This window comes from Lagopus muta, chromosome 26, assembly GCF_023343835.1.
Source record: "Lagopus muta isolate bLagMut1 chromosome 26, bLagMut1 primary, whole genome shotgun sequence".
Lineage (NCBI taxonomy): Eukaryota > Metazoa > Chordata > Aves > Galliformes > Phasianidae > Lagopus > Lagopus muta.
The window spans coordinates 4,379,942-4,396,851 of record NC_064458.1 but is presented as its reverse complement, the minus strand read 5'-3'; the positions used below and the strand labels follow the sequence as shown (position 1 = coordinate 4,396,851).

The window sequence follows — 16,910 nt, the reverse complement described above, 5'->3', positions numbered from 1 at the left end:
GAAGGACTTGACGGTCTGGACAGATGAAAAGCCGGAAATGAGCCAGCAGTGTGTGCCTGCAGCCCGGAAGGCCTGAGGAAGGTGTCCAGCAGGGCAGGGCGGTGATTGTCCGTCTCTACTGTGCCCTTGCAAGGCCCCATCTGGAGTACTGCACCCAAGCCTGGGATCCCCAGTACAGGAGGGATGTGGAACAGTTGGAGGGGGTCCAGAGGAGGGCCACAGAGATGATCCAAAGGGTGGAAAGGGTGGAGCACCTCACCTAAGAAGGCATGTTGAGGAGTTGGTCTTGTTTAGCTTGGAATAGAGAAGGCTCTGGGGAGACCTCATTGCTGCCTTCCAGCACTTGAAGGCAGCTGCCAAGCAGGAGGCAGATTGACTTTTTACATGATCTGATAAGTGATAGGACAAGGGGGAATGGCTTTAAACTAAAAGAGTGGGGATTTAGGTTAGATGTTAGGAAGAAATTTTTTACTCAAAAGGTGCGGAGGTGCTGGAACAGGTTGGACAGAGAAATCATGAATGCCCCATCTCTGAATGCATCCAAGGCCAGGTTGGATGTGATCCTGGGCAGCCTGATCTGGTGGCTAGGAACCCTGCCCGTGGCATCTGGGTTGGAACTAGGTGACCTAAGTTCCTTTCCATCCTAAACCATTCTATGATTCTACAATGAGGAATGAGGACATCTCAGAGCAGAGGACATGCAAACAAAGAGTGTGAGTCACGTGTATGTTTTCAAATTCTACTCTTAAAACTGTTAGTATTGACTTGCTTGCATGTGTACTCTCTAGACATCCTGAACTGGATTCCTCTTGGAATGACTCCATGTCCCTGGTATGCACCTGAAATTTCCTTAAGTCTTGGTGGCCAAAAGAAGCAAAGCAGCAGATCCTTCCATCCTGACAGCCTATGGCTCCATCCTCTGGAACACACAGGTTTCCACACTGTGATCAGCCAAGTGACTTGCTCACTCAAATATTTGTCTGATATTGCTCAGTGGACAGAATTACTTGGAAAAGGTACCAGTCCAAAGCTTGGTGCTGTTCTAATTAATCCCAACAGCACTGAAATACTTACACATCAGTAATTTACAACTAGAACAATGAGCTGATGCCTTCTGGTGTTGATGTTACATCATAGAGGACGCAGCAAGATGTATGGAAGAGTTATCAATGTGCTGAACTACCATTTGAGTTACATCTCTTTAACTCCGTGGCGTGGCAAGAATGCCACATTCCTCAGGGGCTGCAGGATGGGGTTCTGCCTGCACAGCAAGACAGCTGTAGTATGAACAGCCATCTCAATTAGTGCTCCGCTGTGGCTGACACTTTCAGGATCTCCTGTCAGAACAGATGGCAATCCATTCATCATGAGAGACGGTGCAAATTTCTGCAGGTCTGGAGAATTCAGGAGTCTGGAGCTTTGGATGAACTCTGTCACAGCATCTCTTTGCTGAAAGCACATATTTAAAAGAAATGAAACCAGCATCATTGCCCATCAGACTGCAGAGGAATAGCAGCTTCTTCCCACGCTGTGTTTTTCCCTGCTTTGAAAGCACATTTGCCCAGAACAGGGCATAACCCGAAAAAATGTTCTTCCAGCAATGATTCACATCTCTCTTACCCTTATCAATGAAACATGGCCCCCAGAATGAGGTGTCTTACCTGCTGCTTGGGATGAAGATCTGAGTCACTAAATCGACACCTTTGACCTCTCTGAAAATAGCCAGAAGCAGATGGACAGATTGTACAGCTGGGTTGCTGCTAGAGGCCAGAAAAAGGAGAGCTGATGATTGAAGACAGAAGAGGTGACTGTTGTTAAGGCTGAACGTTTACAAGGCTTTAGTTGGTTATTGGATCAGCAAGCTTCAGCAGGCCTGCATTAAAGCTCTGCCCACATGAAGGGTGGTAGTGCAGACATTGCTGTTCAAGTCGTAAATGAGTAAATTGACAGAATTCAAGATGATTGTGAGTTTTATTTATGAAACTTAAAACATTCCGTTCTCATCTAGTTGGAATTGCAATCCCACTACGTAGCACTGTGCGTGTGCCAACCTCCAAACCAACACACAAGTGAAGAAAAAACATTACTGGTGAATGTGAGGGGGTTGAGATGGGCTGCTATGCCAACCAGTGCTGGGTAGCAGTGCCTCTTCGTGCTGTAAGTGCTGGGCTGTGGAGCAGCTGCAGAGGACGAGGACAAGGCCTCCCAGCCTCAGGGTCCAGCAGGAGGGGCTGCGGGTCACCCCCTGCTTATGGCCTCATCCATGGCAGTGACCCTGCCAACGTCCTGTGAGGCTGCGAGGAGAGGAGCATGGCTGGGAGTGCTCAGCACTCAGCCCCCCGCTGCCCCATGGGAACAGCGATGTCCTTGGAGCCCCTGGCCCCCAGCAGGGCCCCCTCCTGCCTGCTGCAGCTGTACCAAAAGCCTGGGCAACAGCACAATGCCAGCAGGCTGCAGAGCGGGGAGGAAGGCCCTGGCATCACCAGTGAGCTTTGGGAACAGGGAATAAGGGCCCTTCTTGTGGGTAGGATCCATGCAACAGGTTCTCCTTCAGCCCAAGGCCCTGAGATGCCTCCAGCCCACCCCATGGAGCTCCACTGAGGTCTTCACCCCAAGCCCTGGTTCTTTGCATAGCCTCACACTGCAGCCGTGAGCCTGATTTTGGTGAACCATGACAGAAGCACCGCAGCTCCAGAAGACCCGCAGTGATGCCAGCAACCAGCATGGCTCTGGGAGTGGGGTGAGTGTGGGGCAGAGCAGAGTCCCTGCCATTCTCTGGATGAAGCTAACGGTGATGGAAGCAGACGACATAAAGACATAATGACTGGTCAGGAAACAAAGCCAAAAGGAAACTTGCATAGGATAAGCAGCACTAAGTGCTGTGCTGGTGTGAAGGGGAACATGGGGCACCTGTGTGCACGCACACACAGCCAGAGCACTGAAGGAATTTTGGCTGTGTCCAATCAAAACTCACACGGCTGGCTTAGTGAACAGTGCAGTTTACTAGCAATGGATGACAGGTTCTTTGGATTGCCAGTGAAGAATTCACTGTCTGCCAAGTGTATGAGGTTAACCAAGAATAATACAAAGCATCTGCAAAGAACTAAGTGTAATACAGCCTGACCACCAGCATCCTAAGGTATAAAACAACTCCATAGAGACTACTAAGTTTCCTAGGGAAGCACTCAGCATAGCCAAGTGTGCAAATCTTACCCAAGGTGAGTCCCTATGGGGGGGAGGAGAGGTTCAGCCCCTTGGCAGATCCCAGAGATGACATATAGGCCATGTCTGACCTGTCTGCAATGGCATCTTCCTTAATCTTCCCTCCTTCTTGACCCACTTTTATCATAGAATCATAGAATGGCTTGGGTTGGAAGGAATCTAAAAGATCACTGAGATCCAACACCCCTGCCATGGGCTGCTTTCCAACCACCAGATCAGAATGACCAGAGTTCCCATCCAACCTGGCCCTAAACATCTCCAGGGCTCATGCTCAGTGAGGGGTGGTCATGCCTTGGAGGCAGGCAGCCTTTGCGACGGAGGTGTGTTTTGGTATTATAATAAGTGTATAATGAGCAAAGTTCACCCAAAGACAGCTTTTTGTCAAGAAGATGACAGACTTGGGGAAGTAGTTTAGCACCACAAAGTTCCCATCCTAGCACTGCTCTTGTTGAAGTCAGTACATCAGTTCTCTTGATGTTATTGACACCTTGTGCTGCTTAGGGAACTACTGTAGGTCACAGCACTTGGCTGTGGAGCTCTACTCCACTCTAAATTGCACCTTCTGTGCAATTTAGTGGCATAGAGGTTGCACTCTGCTCTTGTGCACCTGTGAATGACCCGTACCTTAATTTCCAGTGAACAGTGCTACACCTTAAGCTATTATCCCACATATTCTACCCTGTGATTGTAATCACTCAAGCTACATGATATTCAGAAGGAATGAGGAGTGTCTTGTGAGGATTATCAGTCACATCAAATGCATATATATCTTGTGAGTATGGAAGATGAGCTTAGTGTTCCCCCATATTCCAAAATCTAACATCCATGGTAATTATCAAATTAAGGCAGAGAGTGGTGCATATTAGTTAAACAACAACATGGTGGCGCTTCCAGAAGCAGTTGGTGACCATGGTCCCACTCATGATGTTCTCCATCCTTCACTCTTTCCAGGACAGAGTGCAGTGCTTCTACAATGTGATGGACACTCACCAGAGTTTTTGTCCATTTTCTCAAACCTGCACCAACAGTCACTTCAAGTCTTCACATCACAGCCACCCAACCTGCATAAGCAGCTCAGCCACCTCCATGTACAGCTTGGGTCCCCTCAGCATTGCTGCCCTGCAGGGCTAGGGGTGTCCTGGGGGATCACACTGTGCTGCAAGGCTCATTGCCCCCATGGCCACCATGTGCCACTTCCCCATCCTCCATGTATGTCCCTTGCTCTGTTCCATGCATCCCACCAGCCCAGGCAGAACTGGTGGCCCAGTATGCAGCCATTGGGTGCATGGACATGGGGATGGGCTGGTGCTTGCATGCAGATCTCAGTCCTGCTGGGAGCTGCTCAGGGGGCACAGCAGAACCAGGATGTAGGGAGAATCCATCCCAAGTGACTTCATCCAGAAGGGCACAAAGCTGTGAGGAACTGGCCAGGAGGCAACTGCTGCTTGTGGGGGGTGCTGGGCATCAGTTGGTAAGCAGCAAGTGATTGCATTGTGAATATAAATATATATATACAGTTATTATCTTATTCTTGTTTCCATTTTCCCTTTCTGTCTTAGTAAATAGTTTTTAAATCAACCCACAGGTTCTATTTTGTTTTCAGTTCTCTCCCTCGTCCCACTAAGGGGGGCAGTGAATGAGCAGCTGTGTGATGCCGAGCTGCTGCTGGGTTAAACCACATCAGTTAGAAATGCTGTATCACACCTCATGGTTTGCATGGTGCAAGATGGCTTAAGGCTTGATGGGAAAACAATTCGCTCCAGAAAATGAGCCTAAGGGAGTGGAATTGTCCCTGAGCATGTGTGCTGTGCAGCCAGTAGGCACTGTGCATGGTAGTTCTGCTGGGCACTGTTTGGATTGTGCTGTGCAATGAGTTGTTGGGCTGTTGAGAGGATGTTCTGAGTGCTGGATGCACTGGGCTTTCATTCTCTACCTGAGGTATATTCAAAGGTACACCTCTCTTCTGCCCTGTCTCCAGCCCTATCTGTTGCCTGTACCTTGAACAACAGTGCTGCAGCTTTATCTCTAGTCTTGTCTTTGTGTCCTGTTCCTCCTGACTCGATTCTTTGAATGGTTTTTGCACCTCACCTTGTTTGAGACTGTCAGTGCAACATCCAACTGCCACCAGTCCTGTCCTGCCCCCCTCACCTGGTGCTGTGGGGCTGCCTCTGCTGCGCTGTGCTCACTCTTGTTTCCCAGCTGATGCACCTTTGTGGAGCAGACCCACTTTTGCTGCTTTGTGGTAGTTTTGCTGAATAGTGATTGTGCTGAGCAGAGGTCACACAACATAGGGACTGTCTGGACCGTGCAGTGAATGTTTGTTGCAGTACATTCTGTGATGTAGGTTCTTGGCCATGCACCCAGTGGTGTCAAGGAAGGTGCAGAAGCAGGCTCACAGGAGCTGGGTACCAGTGTCCCGTTTCTTTGCTGTCCATGTGATCCCATACTCCTAATACCTCTGTCTGGCCACCTCCAAGAGAGAAGACTCTGAAAGACTTTCCTACCAGAGCAGGGTGTTATGTAGTGCCCTAAGCAGCCCTTGGGCCTTTGTTTTTTTTGCATCACTCAGCAGTCAGCCCTTGCACCTTCCCCTGTGCCAGTGCTCATATGACTCCCAGCAATGACTGACATGCACCCACACACCCCAGTGCCCGATGGGACGCATCACAGAGCAGAGGAAAAGCTGTGTGGGGTTAGCACAGTGCAGCTTTATTTCCGTGGAGCAGGAGGAAGTTCTCTCCCACGGGTTCAGATCCCATAGCACACAACTTGCCAGCCCACAGCCATACCCCACCACAGCTTTTGCTAGCTAGCCCTGCGGCCAGCTGCAGCACCCCTGCTTAAGAGGCACGGTTCCCACAGTCGGGTTCCCCCGCTATGGGGACAGCCATAGCTCCCCTCACTTACACAGCCCTTCTGCTAGGCAGATGCAGGAGCACGCCCAGGCTGCCCAGGTCCTGCTGGAGCAGCGATGTGCAGAGCGAGGCACTGCTGGGTACTGCCAGGCCTGGGCTGGATGAGAGCCACCTCCCAAGTGCTGCGTGGGGATTTTAGATCCCTGCAGGGCTCCCCGCAGGGCTCCCAGGCAGGTTTGCAAGTGGCTGCATGACTGCACCTTGCTCAGACCATTTCCACCAGTTTGGCAGGGAGCGGTCATGATGGTGTAAAGCACAGAGTGGGCTGCAGGGCTGGAGGGCAGAAGGGCACTGCACGTGGGGTTTCCATCTCCCCCTTACTTGTGGGGGGCACTTTGAGGCTGCCACACAGAGAGGAACAAAGCCAACACTCGGGTCAGGTGCCTATAAACCCCCTCACAGACAAAGCTCAGCTACAGGGAAACACACACGCACACACACTGGGCCACGGTCAGCACTCCCCAGAGGACACAGACAGAGGTGACGCGGAAGGCAGGAGGAGGTGGGGGTCCAACACCCGGCCTGGTGCAGGGCAGAGCTGCCCAGACCAGGAGCCGTGGGGGCCGTGGCCGAGGGCAGGTCCTGCCATGCCCTGCCCCGCTGCCTCCTGCCCCTCTCTGCGGCACGCAGCACTGCCCCAGGCACGGTGGGCAGCGAGACCCGTGGGGAGTCACGTCACCCCTCTGATGCGTCTTGCCGAGAGTGCTGCAGGCTGCGAAGAGAACTGAAAAGTGCTTAGAAAAGAGAGAAACCCCTAGAAAACCCACCCCAGACAAGAGCCCGACCTCGCCTCCCTGCCCACGACATCCCTGCTGGCCCGGGGCAACACCACAGAGGAAGGGGGGGCCGGGGCCGGGGCCAGCTGGGGTGGGAGGCACTCGGAGCACCCAGGCTCGCCCCATCCCTGCCCTCTACACCAAGGCGTAGTCAAACTGGCCCCTCTCCAACCCCTCCTTGTGGTCAGTCCAGGAGGAGGCAGGCATGCGGCTGTAGGGGTCCAGCAGGATGCGAAAGCAGCGCACCATCAGCATCACCAAGAAGACGAGGAGGAAGATGACAAAGGCAAAGACGGTTTTCTGCTCGGCATCCATGCCCGCAGTGCTGGCCGGGTGCTCAACCAAGGACGGGGACAGCAGTTCATAATCCATCGTCGATGCATCATTCATGGCAGAGGTGAGGCACACGAGCTGCAAAGAGCACGAGGACAGGGAGCATCGGGGCTTGGGCAGCCAGCTCCAGCCTCCTGCTGTGCACCTGGAACACCACCTGTACCGTTCACTCCATAGCCACCAGCACTGCTAAGCTGAGCCAAGGAGCTCAGGATTCACTCCTGTGCAGACCGAGAGCTCCTGGAGGGAAAAGCAGAGATGGAGAGAGAGGAGGAATTGGCCACGGGCTTCAGCTAAAGAGCACCTTAGCTGCTAAATAATTAGAGACGGGAGAGGGCAGGGAAGAGTCTCTGTTGCCAAAATTGCAGTTCTGTGCTTGCTGACGCAGCCAGACAAGCAGTCAGTTATCTGAGAGAAAAGCCTGGGGACAGTGACATTTATGGCCAGAGGCTGAATTTAGTACGTATTTTCAGGCAGGAAACATGGGAAGAGTATTTGTTAATTGAAAAGTAATACTCTCAGCTTGAAACTTTTCTTAATTATTATTGTTTTAAATCCAGCTTCTAAACTGTCAGCATTCACCAGGAGTCATTTTTGCTTCAAGTAATTTAAGAATCAGAGGGGTTATTGTTTTTACTTTTGGCAGCTGAAGAAGTGAGAAAGACAACAGGAAGGAGGAGTAAATGTAGGGAGGAGGTGCTTTGTAGAAAGTGAGGATGTTTCAAAAGGAAATCTCCCTTACCACCTCAAAGACACAGGTTCACAAGTGGGTCCATGGTTTTCTGGCAAGCTCAGGAAGCACTGCCACAGTGATGCCACTCAGCAGGGACACAAAGGAACGGGGTGGGTGGCAACTTAGTCTGCTAGTCCTGAGCTTGCCTCTACGTAAATCCCGAGTCCCTCTGGAGAGGCTAGCTGCCTGCCAAGCACAGTGCTGCACGTGGGACCACTTGCCCTGAATCACAGGAAAATGAGACTGAGGACCTTAGCTGTGAATCTGAGCAGGTTTCTCAGGGCTTTACCTGTCTGGCCTTGACAATTTCCCAAGATGGGCACAAGCTCAGAGTGCCCATTCTCACCAAGGTTGATGTTTTCAGCTGCTGTGTGTCCCTTGAGTTAATGACTGCCTTCAGTTTTGGACCAGGCCTAGAAGGGGCTGAGTCCTGGAGGAGAAGGAGAGCACCTACCTCACTCCAGCTGTGTGGGTACACTAGCATTGCTGTTGCAGGAGAAGCAGAAGACTGCCTCCCAACAGCCACATCACTGAGCAAAGATCTCCAGGATCCAGCTTTCTTGGGCTAGGGATGAAAAGCAGAAAGACAAATTGACAGAAGTTAAAAGAACAGCAGTCATTTAGCTGTCATAACAAAGCAACAAAGACATTCTTGATTTAGCAAATGCTGTGAGTTCTCAGTGTCTCTTAGACCAGAGCTCTCCTGGGTAAGAGAACATCTTTACCAAAGTCCCCTTGCTCCATCCTGGAGCCTGAGTGCTCTTAGTGTTGTGGAGACTGCAGCAAAAGGTCCCACTAGGAGACACCCAGCCAAGCATGCCCCTGCCCTCCAGGCAGCAATACTGGGAGCAACTATCAGTAGGAAAAGGCAGCCAGCTATGGACCACAGAATGTTTGACATGGCTCTGACTCATGCTGAACACCTGCTCTCTTTCCTTTATCTGCACCTCCTGGGACACCGCAAGGAACAGTGCTTGCAGGCTTTAAAAATAATTTCATATCACAAAAACAGAAAAATAAAGGGCAACAGCAGCAGCAAGGTGAGAAAGAGGGGTGTGCTCTCTGTCCACCTTCCTGAGTCCCAGGATTCAGTTGCAAGACAGTGACCCAGTGCCCTGTGATCTGTATAGAGGTAAGCTACTCCTGTTTCTGAGTACACTGTGAATGGAAATGGTGATGTGTGCAGAAGGATGCTCTGATATCTGTCACAACTTCCTGCAGCAGAAGTGATCTGCCACTTGTTGGAGATTGGCTGATCCTCACATGTTGCACTTTTCAGTCCAGCACAGTTTGTGATCAGGGGGTGGGAGGCACTTAATAGACAAATCCCCTTCCCTCTGTCCTTGCTTGAGAAGCCTAAACAGGCAAAAGCAAGATTTGATAGCAAAGAGGCTGAATGGGTGTGGGCACAGACCTGAACAGAGCTGATCACAACTGCTCTCTGGTCCCTTTTCACCCCATTTATTTGGTACTCTCCCTTCCCAGAATATCTTTTGTGACTAGGCCAGACATAGAATGTTCTCTTGATAGGCATCTCTACAGCAGTGTGCAGCACAGCCCAGTTCTCCCACTGGCACAAAGCACCACCGAAACACGCCTCTCTATAGGGATGATGAGCCCTGAGCTGGCATCTATGCCAATACTTGGCCAAGGTATGTCTAAACCCCAAATACCAACCACTCCAAAACAGCTTTCTCAACACTTCCACTGACACCAGCTTCCCAATTACATGTCAAGGCTTCTTATGTCCTTGGAGGGTGAGTAGTATCTTTACCTTCATTTGTCAGCTACATTATTGCAGGGAAATACCCACTGCACATCTCCAAAGGGAAACTACTTATATCCAGTGTCCCAGTGACAGGATGTTTGTCACCCCTAGGATGACTGCAATCAGAAGTCTCTTGGATTGTGAAGTGCTCATCATGCTGAGGTTTACACCCACCTCCCATATATTCTCAACCATGCTGGAAGCCCAGCTCAAGCAGTGTGGAGCCTGTGGGTCTGCCAGATACAACCTTTTAGCACTTCAGGAAGGCACCAGCTCTCATGAGCTACCTCTCAAGGACAGCATGTGGGTCATTATCTCCAATGACAGGTCTCCATCACAGGAATGACTGATTGGGCGAAGGCACGCGTGGCCCTGGCAGGTTCTGGTCCATAGTGCTCTCACAAAATCAAAGATATATACCCTGATCTTGGGAAATGGTGCTGGCTCAGGACCCAACCATCTGCTGGCAGGTCTATGGAGGAAGACCAGGACTGCTCAGCCAAGCAGTGCCATGGGCAGAGAGGAGCACTTCTCGTGCCTTCTCTGTCAGGGATTTTGACAAATATATCATCTGATCTTCAATGACTACAAATTGCAAATATTAGATTTCTATGGCAGTTCCTGCCTTCCCTGGTAGCAGCTGCCCAGGCAGTCAGTTAGGGTCCCTCAGGCCTACACTGGCAAGCCTCTGACTCTCCCTTGCTCGTGCTGTGGATTCCCATGGCATGAGTACCGCATCAGGAGGGGAGAAGGATGGGGTGAACGAACTGAGCTGGGGAGTTTTCCAGCTGAGCAGGAAGCACATTTCCCAGTCAGGAGAGAATGGCCAGCCTCAGAGCACAGTGCCTTGTAGAACCTGGCTCCTCACACTCTGCAAGGAGTGGTCAGTAGTCCAGAGGTGGATGTGAACCATGAAGATGAGGACAGAGTTGGGAATAAAGCATCCCCAGGGCCTCAAAGTGAGCTGACTTCTTGCCTGGAAGCTCTTCAGACTGGTCTGATGTTGTTCCCATGGAAAGATGGTGGTCAGACACAGAGTGAGCACAGGAGCAGATGATGGTTCCACGTGACCCAATCAGAGGGGCCGCAAAGATGATTCAGAGCCTGGAGCATCTTCTGCATGAGGAAAGGCTGAGAGCCGTGGGACTGTTCAGCCTGGAGAAGAGAAAGCTGAGGGGGATCTCATCACTGTTTATAAATACCTGAAGTGTGTGAGTCAAGTCAATGGAGGCGGACTCCTTTTGATGGCAAACAGCAATAGAACAATGGGCAACAGGAAGAATCTGGAACACGGGAAGGTCCACAGTAACACAAGGAAGAACTTCTTTATTGTCAGAGTGACAGAGCACAGGAGCGGGCTGCCCAAGAGAGGTGGTGGAGTCTCCTCCTATGGAGACATTTGAGACCCATCTGAACACCAACATGTGTGACCTATGGAAGGAAACCTGCTTCAGCAGGGGGACTGGACTCCATTTCTAGAGGTCCTTTTCAACCCTTTCAAGTCTGTGACTCTGTAATACTAAGTGACCTTCCAACAGTTTCTGAAAATCCCAAGCTAGAGTGTCAGGGCCTAGAGATGTTCATGGACCTTTTTGTAATTCGATTTCATAGAGCTGAACAGAGAGCAAAGCTAAAATGTGTAGGTGGGAACCAGCTGCTGTTCCACAGGAGACATTCAGTAACGTCATCCTATAACTTCCACACATAGCACAGTGACTTTCTGGATACGCACAGAAATTTTTGGCCACAGCTGTCAGAATTCAGACTTCGGTGAAAATAGCTCAGAGATCAAATAAACAAAAGCAACCAGGCTCCTTCTCTCCCTCTGCCAATTATTCTTCCAGAAGTTATACTGCATGAGGCTGTGGGGCTGAAAATTGCAATAATCTCTGCACAGAGAGCTCTTCCCAAGTGCTAACTATCTATTCCAGCTCGGTGCTGGGATAATTGGTGCCTTCTGTGATCTGGTCATTGTGATTGCACAAAAACAGCATCTCAGAGTCCAACCCTGCACCTAACACCATGTCTTGCATTAACATGGCAGAACATCCCTGCTTTGTGGCTGCCAAGTAGCCACTGCTGGCCGAATGACTTCCACCAGCTGCAGCCCTCCACCAGAGACTTCAGTGGAGATTCATGCTTCCCATGGATACATCTGGGTTAGGAGAATTCCGATTTGTAATCCTTGGTACCAGCGATGCTGAGAACAGGTCCTGCTGCAATATAATCAACTCAAGCACAAATCATGTGTCTGGAGGTGCCCAACTGACTTGTAACTGATATCAAAAATGCAGGGAGAAACATGCATATGTGGAGGAAAATACAAGGTTTTCTGCCAAATAGTAACCCTGTATTAAAGTATTTCTCTCGCATTCAGGATGTGTTGCTATTTTATTACCATGTGAAGAATCAGACCTTAATTTCCCAAGAAAATGCTGGTAAGGTAGTTAAGTGAAGGCAGCTGTTATTTAAGGAATATGTGATTGAGTTTTATTAAGATTCATGTTCCCTTAGTAACTAAAAAGAATGCATGAGCAAGGAAATGACTAAACAGGGAGAGAACTCACAAAGGAAGAGGACTGTCAACTATTTAGCAACACTGTGGGGATATTTTTACGGGTACAAAACACAAATTAAATGTTAATTTGGCAAATGACAAATATCTAATGAAATATTAACCTCAAAAAGAGGCACAGAACAGTGTTTACAATGCAGGATGCCATCTGGTGTGGAGGGCTCACCCTTCCCACTGGAGACACCTCCAAATGGAGACTGATCCCATGAGTAGCAGAGGCAGAGGGATGGGACCGTGGAGGGATGGCGCCATGGCATGACTCAGCCTGCTGCCTGCACTGCCCTCAGACAGATCCACTAGCATCAGCTTATTCCACCCTCCCAGTCCTTGCAGGTTTTTGACCAAAAGACAAGAGCGAGAGCTAGCTGCTGTATGGGAAAGCACAAAAGGAATCAGTGGGAAGGGAACCCAGCTGTGGAGCCAGGGCCTGAGGCAGCTCACCAAGGCACTAACAACCCTTGTCTTACAGTGCTGGGAGATGAAGACAGCTTTTCAACACTGTAGTTGATATCAAGAAACACCCAGCCCTGCAAAGGATGCATTTTAGTGGCAGAAATTGAAAAAAGACCCACATGATTGACACAGTGAAGCAGAACTGGACCCGAAGTGCTGACCTATTCCAAGAATGGAACTGGAAGATGAGCACTATTATGAGTGAAGCGGGGTTTAATTGCACTGTGTCATGGATGCAGTCCAACAGCCAGGGAGGGACTTCATTTGCACGCTTTTAAATAAACACAACTTTCTTAGTCCCGTCTCACAACAAAAGAAGACATGTACAATTATATAACATCAATAAATGTGTGTAATATCTTAAGCAGAGAAAGCAGAACTAGTTTTGATGGAGGAGAGTTTTGAGGGGGCTAAAATGCTCAAATCCACATGAAGAGAGCAAACAAAATGTCTGCACGCAAGGAACGGCATCAAATTCATTAGGATGCTGCTAAAGCAACCCTGCTTTTCAAAGCACAGATCCACTGTTGCTCTCCATACAAACCTACGTAAGGCAAACTGGAGGAATATCCCAAATACCCAGGGTTCAAGGAGGAATTGGTGTGCAAAATGAGCAGGACAGGGGAGCAATGCCACATACACGCTCTGCTCAGAGCTGGGAGTACTCAGCTGCTCTGCAGGAGCCAGGGGTCTCACAGGACCCGGCTCGACATGATCCCTGTTGTTAATATTCATCCCACTGCCGTGCATGGCACACAACCTCCTGTTGCAACCGGAGAGCAAACGCGATTGCCAGGGAGACAGGGAAGCAAGCACCCTTGTGAGGGCTGCAGGCAAAGTGCTTAAGCAAGAGGTCTGCAGGCCTACCAGCTCCAGAGAGAGACGGAAAGGCTTTACTTGCGGCACTGAAGGACTTTGTCTCTCCCTCCGCTGCTCCACAGCCGTGCTTCCTGGCCCACAGGCCCTTCTCCTTCAGAGCCGGGCTGGGCACACCTCTGGCACTGCCATAGGGATCTCGCTGCACAGCAGAATTCTTGGCAGGGCTTGCATTGCCTTTTTCAGTCAATGTTGCTGCTGATTCCCCACACTAACAAATGAACACATGCCACTGGATTACTGCACGGCTGCCAGGATCAACAGAGCTGCTGCCACAGCCAGGGGCAGCTGGAGATCCCTCTAAGGAGGGAATAAGAGGAGCTGCATCCCCTCTTCACTCCTTCCCAAACGATTGCATTCACCTGCCATTCTGCAGTGCTCACCTTTCCTCTGGAGGAAGCTCTCTCCCACAGGATCTCCTCCTGTTCCAGCCTAGTTATGCCCCTCAGGAAGAGAGAATTTGTAGGCTCTGTTTCCAGGAACAAGCACCCGATCCTCTGTGGAATCCGTCCCACAGGGCTACAGATCACGGCATGGAGACATGCATTACAGGCTTCTGCTCCAAAGCAGTGCCCTGGAATGGGCTGTGGGTCCCTTACAAGCAGTCTGCAGGGATGAGTGGCAGCAGTTTGTTTTCCTTCAGGAGGGCCTCCACCACCAGTTCTGCCAGCACCTCTCCATCACTTGGCTCAGCTCCCAGCTCCCATGAAGGTCCAAGGAAGACCCCAAGTGTCAGCAGGATCCCTTAACTGCACCAATGGGTCCAGATGTCCCCTCATGCTCTAAAGATTGTTTAATGTTTGCTTTCGAGCACCTTCCAGAAGGAATGACACTTCTGTACTGCAGGACTGTCATGGACTACACAGGTCGAGACCCTGGGAGGGATGCTCTGTGACTCTCCTCTGCCCCATGCGCTGTGCAGGGAGGCACCAGGGCAGGGGCTGAGGAATGCCCATCTGCCCATGACACGAAGAACCGGGCTGAGGGGATGTACCCACAGCCCTTTGCCTGGGCTTCAGGAGGACCCCAGGCCCTTTCTGCCCACTGCCCCTTGGTTCCATCCCAGCCCTGCAGCCCTGCACATCTGTAACCCAAGCCCCCTTGTAAAAGGCTGGCAAGTCTTCTGATAACCAGCCCACGGCTAACAGGAAGGCTGGGACTCTGCTGTTTTTCTGGTCCCATGCAGCCACTGTGGAGGGGACTTGCTGGCAAGGCAGCTCTACTTCAGGATTGCTGCTGAGCCCCACAGTAGAGGAAGACAGGGCATGGAGCACAGGATGGAGCTAATCAGGCCAGGGCAGCAGCACGAAACACTGAGGGTGAGGCACTCTTGCCCCTAGAGGGTGCAGGGGCAGTTCTGGGGCTCTGAGGTCCACAGCATCATGTACCCTGATAGACTGAACCATACCAAGAGTCAGCCCCCCTGGCACATTGCTAGGCACGGTGCCCCTCACCCAACTCTGCCTTTTCTCTATCCAGTTTTCACCACAGAGATGGCCTGCTCTAATCACATTCAGGACAGACAAGCAGAAGGCAACCTCCAGGCAAGAGCCTCAGCTAAGGAGAGATGATTCTTCCCAGATACTGCAGTCCCTGGTCTCCCTGGGAGCAGGGCATGGGAAGCTCAGCCCAGCACAGTGCTCTGCAGAACTCCCTTCATGTGCCTTCTGCCATCCCAGCACACAGAAATCCCACCACCACCACACCAAGCCACCCGGTAGGAAGATAACCCAACAATAAATCTGTCTGTTACCCATAACAACAGAAAAGCCCAACATCCTGCTCTCTCCATCTGGACTCAACAGTTTCCACCAGAAGACATAATGGTCCCAACACCAGATGAGCAGAGCTACCCCATCTCCTGAACCCATCACCAGTGAAAGGTCCTTGACAACTAAGCATAGAGACAACTTCCCCCTCCCCTTTGCACTTTCTGGCTCTGCAAATCCTCTGTCCTCCCCATAGCATGAACACTTGCGAGGGGTTGGGGCATGGACAATACCTGGATTGCATGGTCGGGGGCCCCAGCCACTCAGCCACAGCGATTCCCAGCTCCAGCACTTGCCATCTTGAGGGAAGGAGCAGATGCCTCTCTCCTGGAGAGCGCACAGGGAAGGCAACTGCTCTTCACTCACACTGGAGCAGGTTCCTATGGCGATGCAGAATCAATTATAATAAAAGGTGGAGCACAGCTATTGGAGCTGGGAGAAGTTTTGTGAGCTGCCTGCCTGGGAAAGCGATGCTGTAAGAGGAAATGGGGCTGGCGACTGTGGGCTGGGCCTGGCCATCCCTGGGATCCAGCTCCTGAATCCCAGTGTCCCCCTGAGTGCTCCAAGCTCTCCCAGTGCAGTACGTACAGGGGTCTGCCAGGCACCTACATGTCTCACCCACATTTCCCAAAAGGAAGGGAAGGCACTGGGAGCAATCTGAATTATCCAGCTACAAATCTGTCTAGCACAGACCTTTGCACTCCCACCCTTACCATGCCCCCATGAAAGGAGCAGATCCCAGCATGGAAAGGTGTTGTACAGCAGAACAGACAGCCCTTCCTTTCCCATGCAACCCTCCTTTTGTACAACTCCCTTGCAAAAGTTGCTCCAGCTGTGTCTGTCCCAGAGCCACAGCTTTGCTCTCAGCAGGCTGAGATGCACAGGAGCAAGCACAGCCTTCTTGCTGGGCAGGCACACCCCTACTATGCCTGCATTGAATCCAAGCCTGACTTCATGCAGCACCCAGCACATGGAACTGCACCTCCAAGATGCAGTTTAAGTATGAGATGCTGGGTGCACAGCTGGCCATGAAGATGTTTAAGGAGTGAAGGATCTGGGAGTGCAAAATATCACCACAACCCTGTATGCACCTTCTCACTCCAGGCTCAAGGAGTGATCCAGGTTCAGTGCCAAGCCTTGCAGCTTTGGGATGCAAAGTGCTGTCAGTCTGGCAGTGTCACACCCAGCTCACAGGGAAACATGCCGAGGTTCGGGAGAGGTCCAGGAGTGTGAATACATGCTTGGACCTCAACCAGAAGCCACACTCAGCCCCGCTGCCTAACACTCCTGCACAAGCTCGTGGCTGAGTGTGTGCCACCAGCTCTGCCTGCTGCTGCCTCCCACCTGCACGCCCTCCCCACCTCTGTGTGTCAGATCTGTACAAGCAAATGATGGCAATCTTTTCTCTTCTGGAGAAAGGTGACAGCAGCCTCGAAGCCTGGGCAATATGATTTGGAGGAATAACACTAGATGCAAAAGGGAGAGTGTCA

General features: G+C 51.0%; 1 protein-coding gene across 4 annotated transcripts in view; it reads right to left on the bottom strand.

The window, feature by feature from the left end:
• Positions 1-1,461: 1,461 nt before the first annotated feature.
• Positions 1,462-16,910, bottom strand: part of CTXN1 (cortexin 1) — a 52,559-nt gene continuing 37,110 nt past the window's right edge. For 3 of the 4 annotated variants that reach the window (XM_048927582.1, XM_048927581.1, XM_048927580.1), the window contains 2 exons: positions 8,434-8,544; positions 1,462-7,486 (listed from right to left, as the gene is read on the bottom strand). In XM_048927582.1, the coding sequence (XP_048783539.1) occupies positions 7,049-7,303 (255 nt within the window). In that variant the 5' untranslated portion in view covers positions 7,304-7,486; positions 8,434-8,544 and the 3' untranslated portion in view covers positions 1,462-7,048. The other variant, XM_048927583.1, reaches the window with a different exon arrangement.